The 23023-nt window shown below is 46.5% G+C and overlaps 1 protein-coding gene across 1 annotated transcript; it reads left to right on the top strand.

The window, feature by feature from the left end:
* Window positions 1-507: 507 nt before the first annotated feature.
* CSRP3 (cysteine and glycine rich protein 3) lies at window positions 508-22121 on the top strand. The gene is made up of 6 exons (XM_026511872.4): window positions 508-891; window positions 12048-12187; window positions 16910-17078; window positions 18815-18947; window positions 20114-20207; window positions 21800-22121. Exons 2-6 carry the CDS (start codon window positions 12076-12078, stop codon window positions 21874-21876), a joined length of 585 nt encoding a protein of 194 aa, XP_026367657.2. The 5' UTR covers window positions 508-891; window positions 12048-12075; the 3' UTR covers window positions 21877-22121.
* The last annotated feature ends 902 nt before the right edge of the window (window positions 22122-23023 follow it).

The following is a 23023-nucleotide window of genomic DNA, read 5'->3' as shown; positions in this document are numbered from 1 at the left end:
GAATTAGTCTATTAAATCCTGAATTCCTTGTCACCTATCAAATTCTATAATTCATATGTGTCCTTGATGCTTGATCAAAGCTAAAAAGATGAAAAGAAGAAGCCAAAAAGATGTACATATCAGGCAAAGAGAAATTAGGCCTCCAAAGAAAACATGGTTTCATAGAGGCTTTTCAAGATTTGTCATAAATGCGACACACTGCCACGTTAAATTCTTAGGTAGAAAAAGATGATGAACATGGTAATTCAAAACTTTTGAGAGAAAACTCTTCTTTGTAGGATGGCAGGCTGTGGAGTGCCGGGACCCTGATGATTCACTGACCTTTTTCCTTCCAAGCTTCTTTGAAGAGATTATCTGAGTATCATTTCAGACACCCATCACTCTTATTTTTAGCTCTGAGTTCTCTTCACGAGTGTCTGTGACCTGTGTCTCGGAGTTCCAGAGGGCTCCCAGATATGGCTCATGATTCATTTGCAGGTACCTTGCATTGATTTCCAGGAAGGTCAGGGGAGTAGGAGCCTGGAAAAATGATTTTCCATATACAATCCTTCTTTGCTCTTGTTCCTCTTCCGACCATTTGATCAGAAATTCACACTCCACAAATTGATCCCTTAGTGCCACAGGCAATTGGCAATTACAACAGAACCCAAGCCATATTGTTCTCTAAGGGCCTCACAGCTGGCGTGGCGGGGGGGACAAAACTCAGGGCTTTGGTCACAGGCTATTTTCAGCCTCTGATAGCAGTTGTGTTACTCATGTCTCATTCACCCTCTCCCCTCGGCCTCCCTCCCACCCTTCCTTCCACTGGCCAATGCTGGGGACGGCCTCCATGTATTTAAAGAGGACAAGAGCCCCTGTACCCAGTTGAGCCGACAGAGACCACACAGGCAGGTACGTGGAGCAAAGCAGACATCTGGGCTGGGGGTGGGCTAGCTTGGTGGCTGGTTGGGACTCAGAAGGGTCCCTAGAGTAAGGGTGTGCTTCGCGTCCCAGGTGCCAGTGTCCCCGCTGGTTGTGTGTGAGGAGGCTCCCGCTGGTGTGGACCTAGCAGTTGTTTAAAAAAAACTCCTAAAAGGGGGATTAGCATTTGGGGGTTCAAGGGAAACTCACAGAGAAATGAGTAAGGGATAATGTTTGGCCTAAGACTATTTCCATGTTGAAATGTCTCCTAGTGTCTTAGTCAAAAGACACGATACCAGTCCTAGAACTACCACATAATGACTGGATGTGGAACTCAGGAAAACTTTTTGCCCTCAGGTCTCCTCTCTGAGGCTCAGTATGGAAGTGGTGATATTTTTCTAAACACTTACAAAGTGTTTGTTATAGATACAATACAGCTGAAGCCAGCTTTCCAATGCTCAAAATACAAGGCATTGTGCTATTCAAAAGGTGTGGGCAAATGACAGATTTCTATAGTTCCCCATACCCTGCCTTGCACATGGGAAATGCTCAATGAAATTTGCTGGTTTAAAATAGATTTTATATTCCAAGGATGTTCAGCAACAGGCTTGCTTCTAATAATTTAAAATTAATCAAAACCCCCCAAAAAGGACCCCCAAAAGACAGTGCTACACTGAAAAATCCATCAAAAGCTCTATTTAATGGGAGGAGAACTCCTTGCGGAGGGTGAGGGGCGATTCCCAGTGTTCCCTCCCGGTCTCAGTTAAGCATTTGAATGACAGGCATGAGTGTGACGGAGAATGAGAAGTGGTTTTAAGCAACGGTCTGAGTGGAGATGCTGCCCAAATTGCTGTTCCCATCCCTGCGCTGGGCCAGTGACATCCCCAAGAAGGAGGAGTTGGGTGACAGGTCTGAGGAGCTTTGCCTTTCTGCAGTACGATTCAATGCAATTGAATGAGCCTGTGTTGACCAGCTTCTGTGTTGGGGCTGGGCTGGGCTGGGGGGAGAGGCAGCACTGAGTCAGGGAAGGGTGGGGAAATAGGGAGAGCCTGTGTCCTCGGTTTACTTTTGGGGCCAAAATCTCAATGCTGGGTACCTCCAACTCATCACAAAGTAAATAAAACTGCTGTATGACCCAGAAAACATAAGGGATTCCTCTGGCCTGGCTTTGGTTCTGTTCTGAATGAGTTGGTCATTAAAATGAGCCTGAGTATTGGCAGGGAGGGCAGTTTACCTCCAGGGCCCGGTGCTCCCTCTGGCCAGGCAGACAGGTGCTCAGCAGCCCAGGCACACAAGCCATCCATTAGAGATGGGGAGAGAGGCCAGGGGGCAGGGGAAGGAGACAGACAAATAGACAGAGAGACAGAGACAGAGAGAAAGAGAAGGAAAGAGGGAGCGTGATCACTCAGCAGGCAAATAGCCATAATCCTCCTGAAAGAGCTGGAGACAGAGTCTTGGAAGAACACAGACTCAGAAATCCTAGGAATCTGAAGAAGGTAATAGAAGAAAACAGCATCTGTCATTGAGATGGTTCAAACCCTAGCTCTGGACATCACTCAACTTCTCTGAGTTTCCATTTTCTGGACAATCGAATTCAGCTAAGGCCACGTACGCCAAAGGGATTTGTTAAGCATCCAAGGAGATAAAGCACAGGAAGCACTTTGTAAAGCTGCATAAAACCGTACAAATATGCGGGGCCTTTGAGAAAAGGCCCGGGCCGAGCCCGGTGGGCTGCAGGAGGATTTCCTGCTAAGCACAAGTGTAATGAAGAAAGTCCAGAGGTCAGAGTGGATAACAAGGTGCCTGGGGGTTAGAAGATGATTAATTTGCTTGACAAGAGGAGGGGCACAGACAGGGAATATAATACACAGGCAACACAACTCCCGCGGCAGGCAGACTTCCAGGTGTAAGCATGCTGCTCAGATATCTGCACATACCGCGCCGGGCTTGGGCTTCGCGGCCAGAGGGAAGTGTGATGGCTCCAAATGTGAAAAGCTGCAGTTATTCGTTGCAGTGAAGCAAAGCAGGAGGGGAGGCAGTGATGGTCATGAAGGCCACGGGGCACGGGAGCCTTTCTGAGCCTCAGTGTGGACCTCATCGTGGGAAAGGATTGAGCGCAATTTGTGGCTTGTTTACTGCCCTGTGCTGGCGTGGGACAATCTTCGCTTATTTGACTGTCCCATGAGAGGGCATTCTTCAGAGGAAGAAACGAAAGCTCAAGGAAGCAGTGTAATTACTCAGGGTCACGTGGCGAGAAAGTGGCGGAGCCAGGATCTAAACCAGGGCGCAGCGTGCTCTTGAAAAACACATGGTAAGGGCCAACACAGAACAAAGTGAGTTTCTGAAAGTAAAATTCGGCCACACTTCGGAGATAATTTCAGGAAAGGTGCAATGTAACCCGCGTGTCACAGCTGTGGTTTGGCGGGCAGGTATGTCTACCTGGAGTTTTAAGGGACGAGAGCCAACACTCGGGCTTATTTCTGTGCTGGGAATAAGCAACTTCGGCTTCCCAGGCTTTCTGGAAGGGCCTCTGGATAGGGGACTTCGTTCATCTGTTCAGAAGCGCAGGACGAGGCCACTGACCTTGAGTATGCCATGGGGGGAGCTGAAGGGCATGCTCTCCCTGGGCCATGAGGACTCTGCTCAGGCTGGCTGCTTCCCCTTCCACGTCCCCGTCGCCAGCGAGGTCAGCTGGTGTTAGGCACCAGGGCTGCCAAAGCGAGGAAGCAGCTGTCCTGGGGCACAGGCTTAGGACTTTGCGTGACATGCCATCTCTGGCACCAGGCACCCCGATCCCCACCCCGAGGGAGCTCTCTTCCTGACCTGGCTGCATCTGCGCCTCGGTACTACGCGCTCCAAAGGCTGAGACACGGAGCTGGTTCACAGTCTGAGCCACGAGGGCCACGGACAAGAAGCCCGGAAAGATTTGCTTGTTTTGAGAAAATGGATTTAAAAAGCTGAAGATAAAATAATAACAGTAAGAATGGTAATAAGGAAAGCAACAAAATTATTAGACACCTGTGATGTATTACACATTTGTATATTTAGTGCCTTGGCTATTATGATGATCTTATCTAACCTGGAAACAACCTTTGAAGACAAGCCTTCTCATCTGTCTTTCCACGCATGAGGACAGGACACACTGGGCTCAGAGATTTCAAGCGTTTAGCCCAAAGCCCAGCAGAGAGCATTTTTTGAGCCCTGGCCTGGTTCTTTCCAAAGCCCGTGCTGTTGCACTACACTGCGTCATCTCTTCCACCTGGATTAAGGGAGTAGCGAGGAGACAGTGTTTGAGAGGGGGTTGTCACTGGGCAGCATGTCTGCAAGGTGAGGCTCTAGTCACTGTTCAGGTCCCTGCATCTGTCTCAGGGCTTGAAGGATTCTTGAAGGGGCTTCACAACATTGCAGTCACATGGGCAACCATTCCCAGCTGAGCTAAAGTCAACAGTGAAAGGGAACCCTCCAGCCTCAAAAGAGCTCTCTCCGTATACTTACTGAATTAAATTCAGGTTCCCTGATACTCCAACCCATGAGTACTCTCTGTCCCATGCAGAGACAATGGGGTCGATCAGATCCCAGTTCCCATCGACTGGGAGTTTGGTTAATGGAGGTGCTGACCCTATCCTCTCTCCAGCGTGTTGTAAGCAGAGACATGGGATATAGAACGAGCTTCACCTGGGTCTGGATTACAGCTCTGCCACTTACTGTGTGATCTCAGACAAGTCACTCAAGTTCTCTGAGTCTCAGTTTTCTCATCTGCAAAATGGAGATGACAAAATTTGCTCTGTGGGGCTGTTGTATTAAAGACAGTACATACAAAGCAACTAACACAGGGTAAACAGTAAATAGTAGCTAATATTAATATAAGAACACAGCCTTCCAATCGGAGACCTAATTCAATCTAGCCATGTGACCCTGGGCAACATAATTTCCCTAAGACTCCATTTTCCCAAAAGTTACAAAAGGCAACTTTTGTCATAGTGTCTACCTTGAAGGTCTGTGAAGACGGAATGAGATAAACCACAGTGCCTGGCCCAGGGGACTCCACACACTTCAGCTTCAATAACAACATTATTAAGATTGGTAATGACTACCGCTTCCACTCCAGATATATGCTCCTATGATATAAAATCTTGGTCTCAGCCAGTGTAGACAATTTAACTCGCTATGCAGAATCAGGCATCTAAAAGGATGACCACTTGAACCAACATTGAGCTGAAAATGGCATTGTCACTAAAAGTCTCTGCTGCTCAAAGTCATGGCCTAAGGGTCCCCCCCCCCACATTCTTTCATGGACCCCTACGAAGAAGAAACTGAGTCAGTCAGCGCCCATTTTAACTCCCCCAAGGGATCACCCTTCAGCGCCATAGCTGATAAGCAACAGGCAGAGAAACAGTGAGTGTTGGAGTAGGAAGACGGCACCGACACGCACAGCACGGTTATTCTTTTAAAAGTTCAGATTGATCCGTGACAGTTCAGAGTTATTGCAGATCTAACTAGTTCGCACATTCTAGAATACCCAACGGTTTACAAATTTAACTTTGTAATTTGATGTACTTGAACTGTTTCAATCCTCCCAGCAATAGTGGAACAGATGAGACTCTCATGCCCATTCTAGAGAAAGGTTCCTGACGTTCAGAGAGCTTCGCCGGTTTCCCCAGATCACACAGCTTTGAGGAGGCGAGACGGAACTAGAATGCTGGCCTCCTGCGTCTGATCCAGCGCCTTTCCCAGAACCCACTATGGCACATGCCCCGTATAACTGTTCCCACAGTATAATTCGCGAAGAAATTGACACAGGTAGTCTCTCACTGGGATCTGGGTATCCAAAAGTCTGGAGCCCACCCTCTTCCTAGCTGACGTAGTGAAGCCTGCAGTCTTATCTTATCTTCAGGAACCCCAGATTGTCCCTCATTTCTATCCTGACCCTCGACTTCATCAGTGACAACGCAGCCATCTCCAGGACTCGCCCCGGGGAGTAATGCCAGGTGATGTGATGGAGACTGTGACCCAGGTGGCGGATGGGGCTGAGTGACGGGCAGGCCTATATTTGGCATCCTACCTTCAATGACCCTTGCCTGTGCCAGGCAACGCTGATAAACAAATGACCCATCCCTTGGTATCTTGCCAGTATAAACTCACATTCTGCGCCTGGCTAGAGGAGTGTTGAGACACAGGAATTCCAGAGCAATGCCGGAGGTGGAAAAGGTTATGTACGTGAGCCAGGACTTAAATGTGCTTTCAAATCACGGTAATTTAATTAGCAGATTGGTGCTATTTGAATAACCTGAGTAAAGGGGGTAACGATGCCTTGCCTGTGACTAGCTTCTCAATACTGCTTTCAATTCCATCATATTTCACCCGAGTTCAAGGTCTCCAGGTCAAGATCAGAAACCATGTCTTCCAATTCAGGATGTTTTACAACACCCTCTGCCTTTTGGCCCTTGAGCATTGGAAGAAGAAATCAGAGACATCTTCTGTGATTAGCCTCCATAGCTACATTTCCAACTTTAAAAATGGAACTCTCAGCACCTGTTTAATAAAATGCTTACAGATTTCTATTCTGGGTTTCAAGTCCTAATATATGAATGTCAGATATTTTATGATCACTTAAAAAATAACTTGTGCTAGGGTCCATTACCTTGTGAAGAAGGTATTATCTGTAATCTTTTTTTTTTTTTAAGATTTTATTTATTCGACAGAGATAGAGACAGCCAGTGAGAGAGGGAACACAAGCAGGGGGAGTGGGAGAGGAGAAGGCAGGCTCCCAGCAGAGGAGTCTGATGTGGGGCTCGATCCCATAACACCGGGATCACGCCCTGAGCCGAAGGCAGACGCTTAACCGCTGTGCCACCCAGGCGCCCCACCACCTATCTGTAATCTTATCCTCACTTTGAAAAGTATCATTTGTAGGCAATTGCTGAATGCACACGCACACATCCTCCCAAGGGCCATCTCTGGCTACCATTAACTTGCAGAACATGCCAATGAGATCCCCACCAAAGATCTGAGATAAGAAATTTGACCTAGGCTTGTTTTCACTGAGATTTTCCATCTCATTAATTTCACAAGTGTCACTGTCCTATTCCAGATACATATTACATTTCTCTTCTATGTTATGTTACAATCCAGGATCAAAATGAACTTGAACAAAATTATGTTATGCTACTCTTTTCCAAAGAACGTATCATCTTTAATCAGAGAAGGGTGACTCTTAGCAAAAGAAATTAGCTAAGAAAATACTCCCAAACATTTACTTCTTTTGCCTTACTGGTTTGTAAATCGGGGGGGGGGGGGGTGGTGGTCGTCAATCTTGAAAATCTATTCCAACCGTAGAGACCTAAAATTTTCAATGGAGCCAAAAATAAACAATTTGGGCTCTTTTAGGAGATATTAAGATATGCCTTTCTGTGTGCTTTTTTCTCTTCCTGAAACGTCCTTCCTCCTTTTCTCTATCTGGTAAACTCCTATTCACCATGCAAAACCTCATTTGGGTATGCCATCTGTAACCCTCCAGCAACCACTGCTTTCTTCCCCAGTCTAAACGTGGGTAACCATACTCTCCTTTGAGTTTGCACGGTACTCTCATAAGGTTCTTCTTTGGTGTGGAGTATTCTGGTTCCTGCCTCTTCTTCTAGAATGTGGACTTCTCATTCTAGGTGACACAAATTACTTATTTTTATAAGTTTCCTTCCCCTTGATCCATCACCAAGTACCTAGTACAGTGCTTGACACATGATAGGTAGGTAATAAATACATAGTAAATAAATGCATGTAGACTGGATCCTGAGCCTTTCATTTCGAAATCCGTTATTCTTTCTTCCAGACTAAACAACCTGAACTATAGAAATAGATGCACTAAATGTTTCCTTTAAAAAAAAAGTTAAAAGTGTATTTTCTAAAATTTTACTGAATAAAAAGCAGAGCCTGCTTCTATGAGAGGAAGGATAAGATGTTCCTGGCTAATCTCACACTGTTTTTATTAGTGGGAAAGCTCTTTACAGGGACACTGAGGTAGAGATGTTCCCTTCGGTTCTGGTATCAGGTTCAGTGGTCTGTTTGCTATTTACCTTCTGTTTCTTAGCAAAACCTGACTTTGTTATGAGGCTGGAAGGCACAAGCCGGACCAGTTGACCCAGGAGGGCTTAGTGTTAATCGCCAACTATTATAAGAAGGTGACTGGCTTCCCAGAAGGGAAAGAGAAGCTCAGAAGCAGCCACTTGGAAGGGACTGATAGTGCTCAGTGTCAGTGACGAGATGACATACCAGGCTTCTTAGAAACCAAAGGATCTCAGAGAAAATTCGGCCCCCTGGAGCTGGCACGATTTCAGAAATTTCACACAGTATCAATGGCTGATTTTAGTTCTGCTCTGGGAAAACTGACAACTGGATTCATACTTACGCAGAGGCGCAAAAAGAAAGGGAAAGTTGTTTTTTGATGCCCCTACTTGTCTGGTATCTCTCACACAAATGCTATCGTGAGGAGACAATGAGGGCCTGGGGCTGTGACTATTAGCCGCTCCTTGCAGCAGAATGTCCTGGAAGGGCGTGGGAGGACACACAGCATCATCTCCTGGCTCCTATGATCACACCTGGCACTGTGGGCTCTGCCAAGTACCTTCCTGCACATGGAGTCATTTGCTCCTCTATACACACAAGAGAAGGAATGACTCTCTTCACAGTACAGGTGGGAAGACAGACAGAAGAGAAGCCATGCAAGTCCATCTCACTGCCCACGGCCAGAGGCAGTAGTGCTGAGAGCAGGAGGCAGGTTTCCAGACTACTGAGTACTGTAGTGCCATTACAGCTTATTGCCTGGATCTAAGGGATGGGAGGAATACATCCGACCAGGAGATTTTATCTACAGATGTTTTATCAGCAAGATTAACTAAGGCTTTGCTACCTAAAGGGTGGTCCCCTATGAGTAGCATCAGCACTGCCTGGAGACCGTTAGAAATGCAGAATTTCCTGCCTCGCCCACTTCTACCAAACGGCATCTGCAGAAGAGCCGGATCTGATGTGATCTGAGAAGCACTGAGCTAGGTAAGAAGAGATGCCATTTTCATAGATTGTCCCCACTTCTTTTTTTTTTAAATAATAAATGTTTACTATGTTAGTCACCGTACAGTACATCCCAAGTTTTTGATGTAAAGTTCCATGACTCATTACCTGCATATAACACCCAGCACACCATGCAATACGTGCCCTCCTTAATACCCATCACCAGCCTATCCCAATCCCCCACCCCCCTCCCCTCTAAAGCCCTCAGTTTGTTTCCCAGAGTTCATAGTCTCTCATGGTTCATTCCCCCTTCGGTTTACCCCCCCTTTCTTCTTCCCTTTCTTCTCCTACTGATCTTCCTACTTCTTATGTTCCATAAATGACTGAAACCATATGATAATTGTCTTTCTCTGCTTGACTTATTTCGCTTAGCATTATCTCCTCCAGTCCCGTCCATGTTGCTGCAAATGTTGAGAAATCGTTCTTTCTGATGGCTGAGTAATATTCCATTGTATATATGGACCACATCTTCTTAATACAGTCATCTGTTGAAGGGCATCTCGGCTCCTTCCAGAGTTTAGCTATTGTGGACAATGCCGCTATGAACATTGGGGTGCCCTTCTCTTCACTACATCTGTATCTTTGGGATAAATACCCAATAGTGCAATTGCTGGATCATAGTGTAGCTCAATTTTTAACTTTTTAAGGGACCTCCACACTGTTTTCCAAAGTGGCTGTACCAACTTGCATTCCCACCAACAATGTAAGAGGGATCCCCTTTCTCCACATCCTCTCCAACATTTGTTGTTTCCTGCCTTGTCAATTTTTGCCATTCTAACTGGCATAAGGTGGTATCTCAAGGTGGTTTTGATTTGAATTTCCCTGATGGCTAATGATTTTGAACATTTTTTCATGTGTCTGTTAGCCATTTGTATGTCATCTTTGGAAAAGTGTCTGTTCATATCTTCTGCCCATTTTTTGATTTGATTATTTGTTTCCCATGTATTGAGTTTGAGAAGTTCTTTGTAGATCTTGGATACCAGTCTTTTATCTGTAGTGTCATTTATAAATATCTTCTCCCATTCCATGGGCTGCCTCTTAGTTTTTTTGACTGTTTCCTTGGCTGTGCAGAAGGTTTTTATCTTGATGAAGTCCCACAAGTTCATTTTTTCTTTTGTTTCTCTTGCCTTTGGAGATGTGTCATGAAAAAAGTTGCTGTGGCTGATGTCAAAGAGGTTGCTGCCTATGTTCTCCTCTAGGATTTTGATGGATTCCTGTCTCACATCGAGGTCTTTCATCCATTTGGGGTTTATCTTTGTGTATGGTGTGAGAGAGTGGTCAAGTTTCATTCTTTTGCATGTAGCTGTCCAATTTTCCCAGCACCATTTATTGAAGAGACTGTCTTTTTTCCACTGGATGTTTTTTCCTGCTTTATCAAAGATTAGTTGCCCAAAGAGCTGAGGGTCCATTTCTGGGTTCTCTATTCTGTTCCATTGGTCTATGTGTCTGTTTTTGTGCCAGTACCATGCTGTCTTTGTGATCACAGCTTAGTAGTACAGCTCGAAATCCGGCAGTGTGATGCCCCCAGCTTTGTTTTTCTTTTCAACAATTCCTTGGCGATTCGAGGCCTTTTCTGGTTCCACACAAATTTAAGGGCTATTTGTTCCAGTTCTCTGAAAAATGTCATTGGTATTTTGATTGGGATGGCATTGAAAGTGTAGATTGCTCTAGGTAGCATAGACATTTTAACTATGTTTATTCTTCCAATCCATGAGCATGGAATATTTTTCCATCTTTTTGTGTCTTCTTCAATGTCTGCCAAACATTCAAAGAAGAAATAATACCTATTCTCCTGAAGCTGTTTCAAAAAATAGAAACAGAAGGAAAACTACCATACTCATTCTATGAGGCCAGTATTACCTTGATCCCCAAACCAGGCAAAGACCCCATCAAAAAGGAGAATTACAGACCGATATCCCTGATGAGTATGGACATCAAAACTCTCAACAAGATCCTAGCTAATAGGATTCAACAGTACATTAAAAGGATTATCCATCATGACCAAGTGGGATTCATCCCTGGGATGCAAGGGTGGTTCAACATTCACAAATCGATCAGTGTGATAGATCATATCAACAAGAAAAGAGTCAAGAACCATATGATCCTCTCAATTGATGCAGAAAAAGCATTTGACAAAATACAGCATCCTTTCCTGATTAAAACACTTCAGAGTGTACGTATAGAGGGTACGTTCCTCAATTTCATAAAAACCATCTATGAAAAGCCTACAGCGAATATCATTCTCAATGGGGAAAAGCTGGAAGCCTTTCCCTTAAGATCAGGAACTTGACAAGGATGCCCACTCTCGCCACTATTATTCAACATAGTACTAGAAGTCCTTGCAACAGCAATCAGACAACAAAAAGGGATAAAAGGTATTCAAATCGGCAAAGAAGTCAAACTGTCTCTCTTCGCAGATGACATGATTCTCTATACGGAAAACCCAAAAGACTTCACCCCCAAACTACTAGAAGTTATAGAGCAATTCAGTAATGTGGTGGGATACAAAATCGATGCTCAGAAATCAGTTGCATTTCTATACACGAATAATGAGACCGAAGAAGGGGAAATTAGGGAATCCATTCCATTTACAATAGCACCAAAAATCATATGTTATCTCAGAATTAACTTAACCAGAGACGTAAAGGATCTATATTTTAGAAAGGACAAATCTCTCTTGAAAGATTATCCCCACTTGTGATGGAATGTTTAAAACCTTAGATGCAAAAACATATTTAATATTTATATATAATTTTATATACACAAAATTAGATCATCTATTACTTCTAAGAACCTTGTGAGGTACATAAGGGCAGGTGCTACTGAAATTTAACAGAAGAAAGTGAGTCCTAAAGTAGTAAAGTGAATTGCTCAAAGCCATCTGAGTTTCCAAGCTTATTCAGTGATATACACACATTAACTATTTGCTGAACAAATGGATGAATGCATGCATGCATGAATGAATGAATGAACAAGCCACCAAACACACTGGGGCTGGATCCTGGTCTTGAGGCCACAGTATTACCAGGCAGTGGCTCACTCCTGAGATTACCTACATTTAGGGTATTTGCTTTATATCCTGTTAGACTTGACTTTGGTCAGAGGGTCTTCAAGATGCCGAACTGGGGCGGTGGAGCAAAATGTGGCGCCTGCGAAAAGACAGTCTACCACGCAGAAGAAATCCAGTGCAACGGAAGGAGTTTCCACAAGACCTGCTTCCACTGCAGTGAGTTGGGTGAACACCATGCGGGCCCCACCACAGCCAGAGGCCATTTCAAAGTTCACATTTAGCCACAGATACTGTATATCGGTGGTCCTCAGGCTCTGGTCCTGGGACCGACAGCAGCAGCGGCACCTGGGCACTTAATACAAAGACCACTTTGGGGGCACCTGGGTGGCTCAGTCGGTTAAGCATCTGGCTCTTGATGTCAGCTCAGGTCTCGATCTCAGGGTCATGAATTCAAGCCCCACATTGGGCCTGGGGATTGGAGCCTACTTGAAAAAAAAAAAAAAAGAAATATCACTTTAGGGCCCTACCTAAAATGATGGCCTTCTCCTGGGCACCCTCTCGCCAACTGCTTGCCCAACTCAGAGGCCATTACCCTGCGGCTCAAAGTCAGAACAAGATGGCTTGCAGCTGCCACCACGGTGAAAACCTTGACCTCGTGGCAACATTTACAAAGTGTGACTTGGCAGAGAAAGGAAGCCATCGCTTATCTGCAGCCAGCATGGATCTGGCTCTGTGTTGTTCCCACTGGCCAGTGTTACTGAAGCCAGCTGCAACTGGTCCTTCCAAAAGAAAGAATCTGTGTCAGGCAAGGGGCAAATATGCCAATTCTGTAATCGTTCAAAAGGGAAGAGTTTGGGGCCTGGGCACCAGGAGCCTGACAAAGGGAATCTTGACCATCACCTGCTGGACACAGGTGCACAAATGTCAAAACTGAGGGGAATACAAACCCTGGGGTCCACCTGGAAGTCTGGCTTTGCCTGACCCATGACTTTGGACAAATCAGTTCTTATCTCTAAGCACCCATAGCAGAGCCAGGAGTAGAACCTGTACCTTCAGACCCTCAGTCCCACCCCTTCAACATGACTTCGTTCTAGAGTTTTCAATGCCTAGTCCAGTTCTGGGAGAAGAGTCTTTTTTTGGCCACTTACTTTCCTTGCTTCAGTCTAGTAGGTCTGGCTTAAGGGCTAGCTCTGCTGGACATTTGGCAGACCTCCTTCCCACTTGGTCCCCCACGCCACTGCCATGATTTAGCCCAGTGGCCACAAGGCATCATACTGCCCCAAACGGTTTCACACGGAACTTCAAGGGTTGGGCTCCATCTGTTAAAGCATAGAGGCACTTTGTCCTTAAACTGCCAGAAATAATAATGTTTTACCTGTGGCCGGAGTTTCCATGATCTCTTACCTTCCAGGGCAAACAGAATTCTCATCGAAGAGCAGGGAGAAGCACAGCTCTGAGTAACTGGGTTGGTGGATTACTAAGGTTTTGGGTTCTAATGATGGGTAATTTATTTTTTGAGGTGGGGAGGGACAGAGAGAGAGGGAGAGTGCAAATCTTAAGCAAGCTCCATGCCCAGCACGGCAGATCCTGATGCGGGGCTCAATCCCACAACCCTGAGATCATAACCTGAGCCGAAATCAAGAGCTGGACACTTAACCGACTGAACCACCCAGGCACCCCAATGGGTAATTATTTTTAAGTCATCATACACATCCATCAGATTCATCATTATTATTACAATTATCCAGAGTCATTGCTCAAGAGTCCCTTCTATAACCTTCTGGCTTTTGTCCAAAAACAGTTAGTGCTCTTTAAAAGGAGTAGGCGCAAGAAACAATGGAAAGACCACTGGAATTAGAGTACAAATGACTAGGGTTTGAATCTGGGCTCTGCCACATAATAACTGTGTGATCTTAGGCAAGTGATTTCACCATTGTGAGCCTCAATTTCCCCATCTATAAAATGGAGATGACTGTACCCACCACACGGGTTGTCAGAAGATGAAAACTAGGGTTCTCGATCGGGCCTCTATTCTCCTCGGATTAACTTTAATATCTGAGTGAGAGAGCAGGATGTGGTAGGGAACCTTGCCATGGTCGGGGGTGTCTTGTTTTCCTCAGGTAGCAGGAAGATGTCCTGTTCAATGGAGCCATGGTAGAAGAGATGTGAGCATTTGCTGGTACATCCCTTTTAACCCTTTGATATTTTCCTTACAACTCGTGGGTGGGATGAGGATCTGAGCAGCACACATTTCTGTGGTAGTGGACAGAAGGGTCCCAGAGTGGAGCCTGCTTTTCTATTTTATCACCCCAGGACTTGCCTGTCTATAGGCCACCCTGTAGTTGTCATAAATAGGCAAAGCCTACCTTAGCTTGTCCCCCGGCCAGTGTTCTCCGAACTTCTAGACAAATCTTAATCCCCTTTACCAGTGTTGAACAAAAGAAATAGAATGCAAGCTACATATATACATTTAACGTTTCTAGTAGGCATATTTTTAGAAAGGTATAAAGAAGCGACATTAATTTTAAAACATTTAACCTAATATATCCCAAACTATAATTCCCACATGTAATCAACATACACATTATTCATGGGATATTTTATATTCTTTTTTGTTTGTACTTAGTGTTTGAAATCGGTGTGTGTCTTGCACTGACCACACATCACGTACACGACGGTGAGTGGCTAGAGCAGAGCCTGTGTATGAAAGCTGGTCAGGACCCGGGGTGTGGCCATAGGAAGGGCCCAGGAATGAGGGGTCATACACAGTCCTGGAGGGATGGACTGGAGCAGGGGTCAGAGGACTTGAGACCAGTCATGACTCCGCAACTTACTGGGGTAGAATCATGGACGAGTCACTGGCCATTATTGACATGTGCGTGCGTGCATTTATCCACTCACTCATTCATTTATTCAACAAACGTTTACAGAGGACTAACTCTGGGCCAGGCCCCACGCTATGTTCTGAGGATATTAAAATACAAGTGTTGACCTCAAGGAACTCAGAGCCTAGAATATCAATGAATATTGGAGATGTTTTTCTGGAGGCTTGTAGCTGATAGTAACAAGAAGGGTAGAGATAGGTAATATATATGTTCAAATGTAAGGCATTTTTCACCCCAAATTATTCCTCATTAAAAAGGGTTTGCCTTGTGTTCAAAGCCTTATAAAGCATCTCATGCTATAGGAGTCTCTCATTTTTTGTTTTACAGAGAGTTTTTTTAACACATACGACGTTGACATAATTGTTTAATGAGTTCCCATTCGTTTCGCCATCCACACAACCACCAGCCCCTCACCCACGACCTTGTCTTCGCCCGCTCTCACATTCAATTACTTCACATTTTCAAATAAAATACTATTTGAGGAAGACATATTACCCTGCAACAACTTCATTCAAAGCTGGATTGCTTATAAAGGTCACTTGAACTGGTTAAAAACAAAAAAGGAGGCAAATAAATTGAATGCGCGTGTGTTATTCATTCTTGGCGCTACGACCGCACTATTATAAGCAGTGAGTACCACCATAAACAATCTTTAAGAGTCACCGTTACAAAGCAATGCAGCAAGTTATTAAGTTATGGAAATCCTACAAATATATTTTTAAAGATTTTATTTATTTACTTATTTTGAGAGAGAGAGAGAGAGAGAGAGAGAGAGAGCGCGCATGAGTGGGGGGAGGGGCAGAGGGAGAGAGAGACAATCTCCAGCAGACTCCACAGCAAGCGCCAAGCCCAATGTAGGGCTCGATCCCACGACTCTGAGATCATGACCTGAGCCGAAATCAAGAGTCAGACGCTTAACCAACTGCGTCACCCAGGCACCCCTCTATATATTCTTTAAAGCTGCCCAAATATTACGCTAATAGGCAGTTCTGGTTGAGATATAAATTCCAGGTGACAGCCTCTTGCTCCGGTACAAACAGGGCTACCCCTCAAAAACGCAGACAGAAGTGGGGAGCTGGAGAGCTCAGTGCGCTGCCTCCAGAAGACACTGGTGATAGAGAGATGCTGATTGCGAAGATGCAGAGAAAGAATTTGGATACAGTCGTTCCCTGAATTTGTATGAGGTTAGAGAAAGGAAACTCTCCAAATCGACATATCATTGACCTCTATAATTAAATCAAATATCATAAGTAGGTTTTTAATAATTTCATTTACATCCTTAAAAGTTTATTTTCTTTTATTTGAATTTGATTAGCCAACATATAGTACATGATTAGTTTTAGATGTAAAAAGTGTATTTTTTCAAATTGGCACACACACAAAAAACCCTTTTCTATATGTCTTCTTTTTGGAAAATGGAGGCTTGTCTTATATACTTTGTATTATGGGGGATACTTTATATTGGGTAATATACAGTGACCGGGGGCTTAAGCCAACATAAGCCGAAGGTCTACCCCTTCACCACCTCCCACTCCCAAAACTGGATCAAAAGTAGCTTCAGTGGTAACCGTCTCCTTGCATATCACGGTGTTCTTCAGAGGCCATGGTAAGTAGAGAAACTGTTCACCCCTGATTCTGATACGATTAAGGAAAATAAACTCATCCCCAGCCTCAGTGCCTTATCCCCTACCCACCCCCGCACACACACAGACAAACAATTTCCTGGTGTCATGTGGGCTGAGACACTCAGGGATTCAGGTTGTTGGGATTCAGGGACAATATTCTTAGCTGGTCCAAGACCACACAGCTGGTTCTGCTCCTGGCCTCCGCCTCTTTCTAGCTGTCCCTTTCCTGCTTCCTAGTTTCCTCACCTGTGAAATCCGGGGTGGGTGCCGTGGAATCCACACCTCAGAATGCTCTGGTCAGGAGTCAAAGTTGTGCTCTTGGCCAGAGAACCCCTCTTGCTGGGTGTCTTGGCTCTGAGCATGGCATCCGGGCTTCGGATGGGGGAGGAACCATGGCCCCAGCCCCCTGACCCTCCCTTCCTCGGCAGTGGCCTGCAGGAAGGCTCTGGACAGCACCACGGTTGCAGCTCACGAGTCGGAGATCTACTGTAAGACCTGCTATGGGCGCAGGTATGGCCCCAAGGGGATCGGGTACGGACAAGGCGCCGGCTGCCTCAGCACGGACACAGGCGAACATCTGGGCCTCCAGTTCCAACAGTGAGTTACTGCCCCGCTTCTCCCAGCCCAGTAGAGCCCCAGCTATCGGGACAGTTCATTCTGTTCCCATAGCAACGTTTTCTGGAAGTGGGAGAATGGACTCTATTGTTGACTTGCCAACAATAGGAATCCTCAGTCTGACCAAGTTTTAACAATGTGTCATCTCTTCCAAGACTGTCTTCAAATTATCTGCCTTTCTAAAGGGCAATTACTTTTACACCATGGCTCTTGGTTTGCACATCAAGAGAAAACCCAGAAAGTACAGATTTTCCATTGTTTAACCTTTGCTAAAACTGCATGGAGTCTCTTTTCTCCCCCTTTGAGCGCTTCTGTGTAAATCACATAAATATGGCAGGGAAGCAGTGGCTATTTGCTGTGGGCTTGTCACTAAAAGATTTCTTCCCTCGGGTTGTGAGATGACTCATGTCCACATCACAGGGAGGGTGGGTCTGCAGGGAGGGCCATGGGCCTCAGGAGTAAACAATCAATGATGACTGTTCTGTGGGCTTCCCTAGCTGCCCCCTGACAACACCATGCTGACGTTCCCCGAGCACGATCAAGGAAGCTGGGCTAGAACGCCGTACAACCTCCATCCACCAGGCTGGGCTACTGTCTTGATGATCGCGCTGACTTCCAGCCTGGAACTGAGTACAGACTGACAGCCACTTGCCCCCAGTGCTGTCTGGCCAGCTGGTATCCGGGCTCAGCTCCACAGTGGGGCTAGACAGAAAGGCCCACACGAGGCAGTGGCCCATGGAGGGCCTCCCCCAGAGAGCAGCAGTTAAACCATCTAACGAGTCATCTGGCCCCTTCCAAAGAGAGTAGCCCATGGTAGAGCCCGGGAAAATGATGCAAGGATGTATGATAAGTCATTTGAATTTTTCTCATTACTCAATCCCAACCAGACACTGTTTAGTGAAGAAAGATACCGACCGTGTTCTTGGCCACGCATTGCCCGAAGCCCACTCTTCTCTTTTAGGGCTTCCTTGTGACACTGAGCCAAGAGGGACAAGAGTCCACAGACCTGGGGTTTGGTCCCAGCTCCACCAGCCATGAGCTGCCTGACCGTGGGCAGGTTCCCCTCCAACCCTTGCTCTCCTCCAACTAGCCCTGCCTATCTTAGAGGTTATGATGAGATGCGAGCGGTAAACGTACAAGGAAACACCAACAGAGATGGACACGAGGGGGGGATTCCTGTGCTTCTGTCTTAGATGTTGCTCACACGGGGACAAGCGACCTTTTGAGGCAGGAGGACAACCTGAACTGTGACAAGAATGCGTCAGTCTATTGGACTGTGGTTTACTATCAGCTATTGAGATCCCATCTTGCTCTATGGTATCTTCACAACTCACTCCGCAGAGCAGACTGGTAGGCTTGGAGATGGTACAGAAAATCTAAACACTAGCCACAATACTAACACGACAACAACACAAGCCAACACACATAGAACACTTGCTAAAGGCTTTGCGACAGAAAGGAAAGATTTAAGCCAATGACAGCTAGGTTTGTTAGCTCTTACTCCATGCCAGGAGACACTCAGACTTCTAAGTGCTTTCCTCATGTCCCCTCATCAACCCCTCTCAACAATTCCGTGAGGGAGGCACCATGATTAGCCCCCTCTTCCAGATGAGGAGTCTGAAGCTCAGAGAAGTTAAATAACTCGCTCAAGGTCACACAGCTAAGTCCTCTTGGCCAACAAGGTCTATAAGTTTCACTCATTTGTCTGTTCCCACCAGGTCCCCAAAGGCTGCACGCTCAGCCACCACCAGCAACCCTTCCAAGTTCACTGCGAAGTTCGGAGAGTCGGAGAAGTGCCCCCGGTGCGGAAAGTCAGTCTATGCTGCCGAGAAGGTGATGGGAGGTGGCAAGGTAAGGGCTGCCATGTAAGCCAAATGGGCCTTGCTCATCTGCACAGGATCAGTCCGGAGGAAATGAGAGAGGAGAGTAGGAACTGCGGGCAGGTGGGAGCCAGGCCCCTTATCCTCCTTTGCTCCCAAGACCCACGTGAGGAGCCACCCAACCTCACCCACTTTCCTGGGCTGTGGCTGCCACTCGGCAGAGCCCTTGGAAGCTAGAACTGGTGCAATTCAATGCAACAAGCCTCAGTCCACTAGGCGGGAGGCACCTAGCTAGAAGCTCAGAGATACAAAGGTTCACGAGCCTCTCTTCCTTCAGTGTCCAAAATCCTTCTAGAAAGGTGTCAGCCCTGTGAGCCTGTCACCACTGCATAACTCGATCACCAGTGATGGGTAGAGCAGACACCTCACAGCAGCGAGAAGCATCCTTGCTCACAAGCCTCTTGGCAATTGGGGGTCACCCAATGCCCGAGACAGTACCGCACACTTGCTCTACAAGCTCTGGTTTCAGGGTATTCACCAAAGGGTTTGGGTCCAACGAAGGAAAAGAAAAGTCTGCTTATACTGAAGTGGAGTGGGGTGGAAATAAGAGCCGTGGACAGTGCCTGACTTCAAATATGAGGGCAGTCTCCAGCCTATGACCGGCTACATGAAGATGTATGAGAACCCCCAGGCCATGCCTGGTGGACAGGCCGGCGTACGGAAGGAGACCATCTTGTGACAATCCAAGCCATGCGACTCTCTTCCGTGAGAAATACACAGAGTTCTAGCAAAGCTGAATTACCTGGCTAATTGCCTTCTTTCTTCACTTCTTTTCTTCTTTAACTTTATATTCAGTATAAATGAATATATTCAGTGCCCCAAGTCCGAGTTCCTTTCTCTCTACCTTATTCCTTGATTTTCTAGAAGGGGGAAGCCCTTTTCTATTTAGTCTGTTCTGAAGGAATACATATGGTGATCACTTTGACCAATTTATTTGTAGGGATTCTGAGAATTGCTGGCCAAATCCATAGCATCTCATTTTGTCCGGTCTCCTGGAAAAATTATTCTGGGGTCAATTAGATACGTGAGTGGTTAAGACAGTGGCACTCCTTCATACGCTGCTGGTGAGATTTACCATGGAAACAGAAACGCTGCCCCCATACTAATGCAGCTCTCCCGCTCTCCTGCACCCCTCAGCCTTGGCACAAGACCTGTTTTCGTTGCGCCATCTGTGGGAAGAGTCTAGAGTCCACGAACGTCACTGACAAAGATGGGGAACTGTACTGCAAAGGTGAGTGGTTTTGGGGACTCTCTTGAGATGTTTTCCCAGGGAGGGTACCCTTAGAGTTTGGTAAGTTGCGTCCAGCCAAGAGGCCTGTGCTTGCCAGGAGGCATGGCTGCTCAGGCCGAGCAGAGTTTGGGCTCTCAGGATGGAGAGCAAAACCACCCCCCGACCCAGCTTTGGTCCTCTCCATTGCAGCATGTTGGAGGGGGGACCAGATGCTTGCAGATGCTCAGTGGTTCAAGGCAGCTGGGTGCTTGAGGGCAGAGAGGACGAGAAGGAAGCAGTGTCCTGACTCCGGTCCTGGAAGAGGCCACAGGCCACAATAAACAGCACCACATTCCCTTCTGAAAACTCAAATGCCCTCTGTCTACCTGAGTGGTAGTCACGGGTGACTGGGGCAGGATGAACTCTTTAGTTCATTAGACTACACAATAGTCATTAGTTTAGAGAGTCTGACCTCTCTTTAGTTTATCGAGACGTATCTATATCTTTCGCTCCCTCACTCCCACTCGTGCTCTCTCCCTCCTCCCTTCCTGACGTTTCTGTTTCTAATGTTGTGTATCACTTAGTGATTGCAGGGACAGGACTGAGAAACTGGCGTTTCCTTCTGGTCCTCACAGCTCTACCCCCAGATGCCTCCACGATCCCTTGGTCTTGTGGAGAGATGGGCGAGGTTAGCTCTCCTCTGAAGCTACGGAAAGGAGGGGATGCACTGGGGCCAAGGCAATGTGTCCTCAACCTCAGAGCCTCTCCGGGGCCTATTGTTTCTCGGTGGGGTCCTCCTACCCTTGCACGTAATGATGGGTCCCAAGGTGTCCAAGTGTGTGTGTTGGAATGGGGTGAGAGGAGCCATGGGAGAGGGGAAGAGGGAGGCCATTCCCAATCAAGACCGCAGGGTGCCAGAGCTTTGCCCACGGTGAGACACAGTGCGAAGGAACACACTGTCCCACAGGAGGTACCTTCTCCCAACAGCGGAGGACACGGAGGGTCCTCAGCATTCACAGGCCAAAAACCCTAAAATGCTGCTGCAGCCAGCGGAGGCCGACACGTAGACAGATAACTGCATTGCCAGGGGGAAAGCTCTAGTAGCACCCAGTGCGGTAGCACACCGAGGCAAGTGAGCAGCGTGGGGTCTTACCAAGGCTTCTTAGAAGACAAGCCTCCTCTGGTCTTGAAGGGTGAATGCGGGCTTTGGCGGGGGGGACATTCCAGGCACGGGGAGCAGGGCGTGCAATGGCACCCCAGCCAGGGCACCGCGGTTCGTTTCAGGGACTGCGGGTAGTTCCATGTGCCTAGGGTGTGGGGAAGGAGGCAGAGGTAGGAGGGGACGAGGCTGGGCAGGCAAGCAGGGCCCATTTTATGTTGACTCAAATGAGTCATGCCTGCGAACACTTAGTCCTAAGTGCCCAGAAGTGTGAACAGTTTTTATCAGCAGATCAAGAGTCAATGTAGTTCAATGTACTTCCAAGTTGCCTTATGAATACATGTATCGCTAGGATGCCCCTCACAGGTGAAAGGGCGGTGTCCAGACCCCAGGAAGTGCAACGATGGTCTAACCAACCCATTCTCTCTCCCTTTCACCCCCCTCTCGTTCACAGTTTGCTATGCCAAAAATTTTGGCCCTACAGGTATTGGGTTTGGAGGCCTAACACAACAAGTGGAGAAGAAAGAGTGAAAAGTGCGCCATATACTTCCACCAGCCCCGAGCATTTGCCACGTCCTCCTGCTCGACGGAAACCCTTGCCCGATCATCCCCTCGCTGGGGTCGGGCAGTATTTCTCTTCAGAAGTGATCATAGTTTTTACCCAAAGTTAGAAAACACTTTTGGAAGAAAAGTATTAAAAGTCTAACCTGTAACAAATGCCTTATTATTTCTGATACGTGGGGTGGGAGAGGCAATAAATACGTGTTTTAGTGGCACCTTGTGTATTTCTGGATATTTTCTTTAGAATAGAGGGAGTTTTCAAAAAAAAAAAATACAGAGCGGTTTTGAAAAACTCACTGCAAATGATGTCATGAATCTTGCTGTCAACTGGGGAAGGCGTGAGGAGGAGGAACAAGAGGCAAAGGAGAGCGGGCTTCCAGAATCAGTCTGCTGAGCTGCTTTCTCCCTGCTAACGGAGAAGGAAACGAGGTTCCAGAGGAAGCAGACAACAGGAGAGCAAATTCTGGAAGGAACATCAAAACCCATGAAACTGCTGAAGAGTCAGTCCTTTTGTGCTACGATGGGCTTTGCAATCTTCACACATTTCATGAAAACCCGGAAATGGCAACAAAATGTGGAGTTTGCTTCTGTGTTATAAACAGGAGGATGATTTTCTTTTATTCTGGGACAATTCCCTAGGGTTTAGCAATTTTCTGAAAACCTCTCCTATGTCAAATTGCCAGCCTCACCGTGAGATGCAGCCAATTAAAAATGTCTCTCTGCCTCTTCAGCAAGTTCTCGGCAGCCCAGGCGTGTGGATTTTCTCGGGGCTCTGCTTTGAACAACGATCACATCTCTCCCGCCCCCATGCAATTCGGAATTATGGGAGGGAATGAAAGCAAGTGAGTACCTAGACTAAACCATGGGTTTTTCTCTGCTCCAAGTCTCAAGAAGGCTTTCTTTAAAACGAGCACTTACTCGAGACTGCTTCCACACGCTGTCATTGACAAAGCCCCACACTGACTTTATCATGTATTTACCTACTAGGTTCTTGACGCTCAAATGCAATTACATTTTATCATTTTCTCTATTGGATTGGCATGAATAGAATGGCTCAGAGAAAAACAAAGAGCTGGCAGAGGTTACGTCCCAGTCTACTTTCAAAGAGATAATGCAG

This window comes from Ursus arctos, unplaced genomic scaffold, assembly GCF_023065955.2.
Source record: "Ursus arctos isolate Adak ecotype North America unplaced genomic scaffold, UrsArc2.0 scaffold_23, whole genome shotgun sequence".
Taxonomy (NCBI): domain Eukaryota; kingdom Metazoa; phylum Chordata; class Mammalia; order Carnivora; family Ursidae; genus Ursus; species Ursus arctos.
This window is presented reverse-complemented; position numbering and strand designations above follow the sequence as displayed.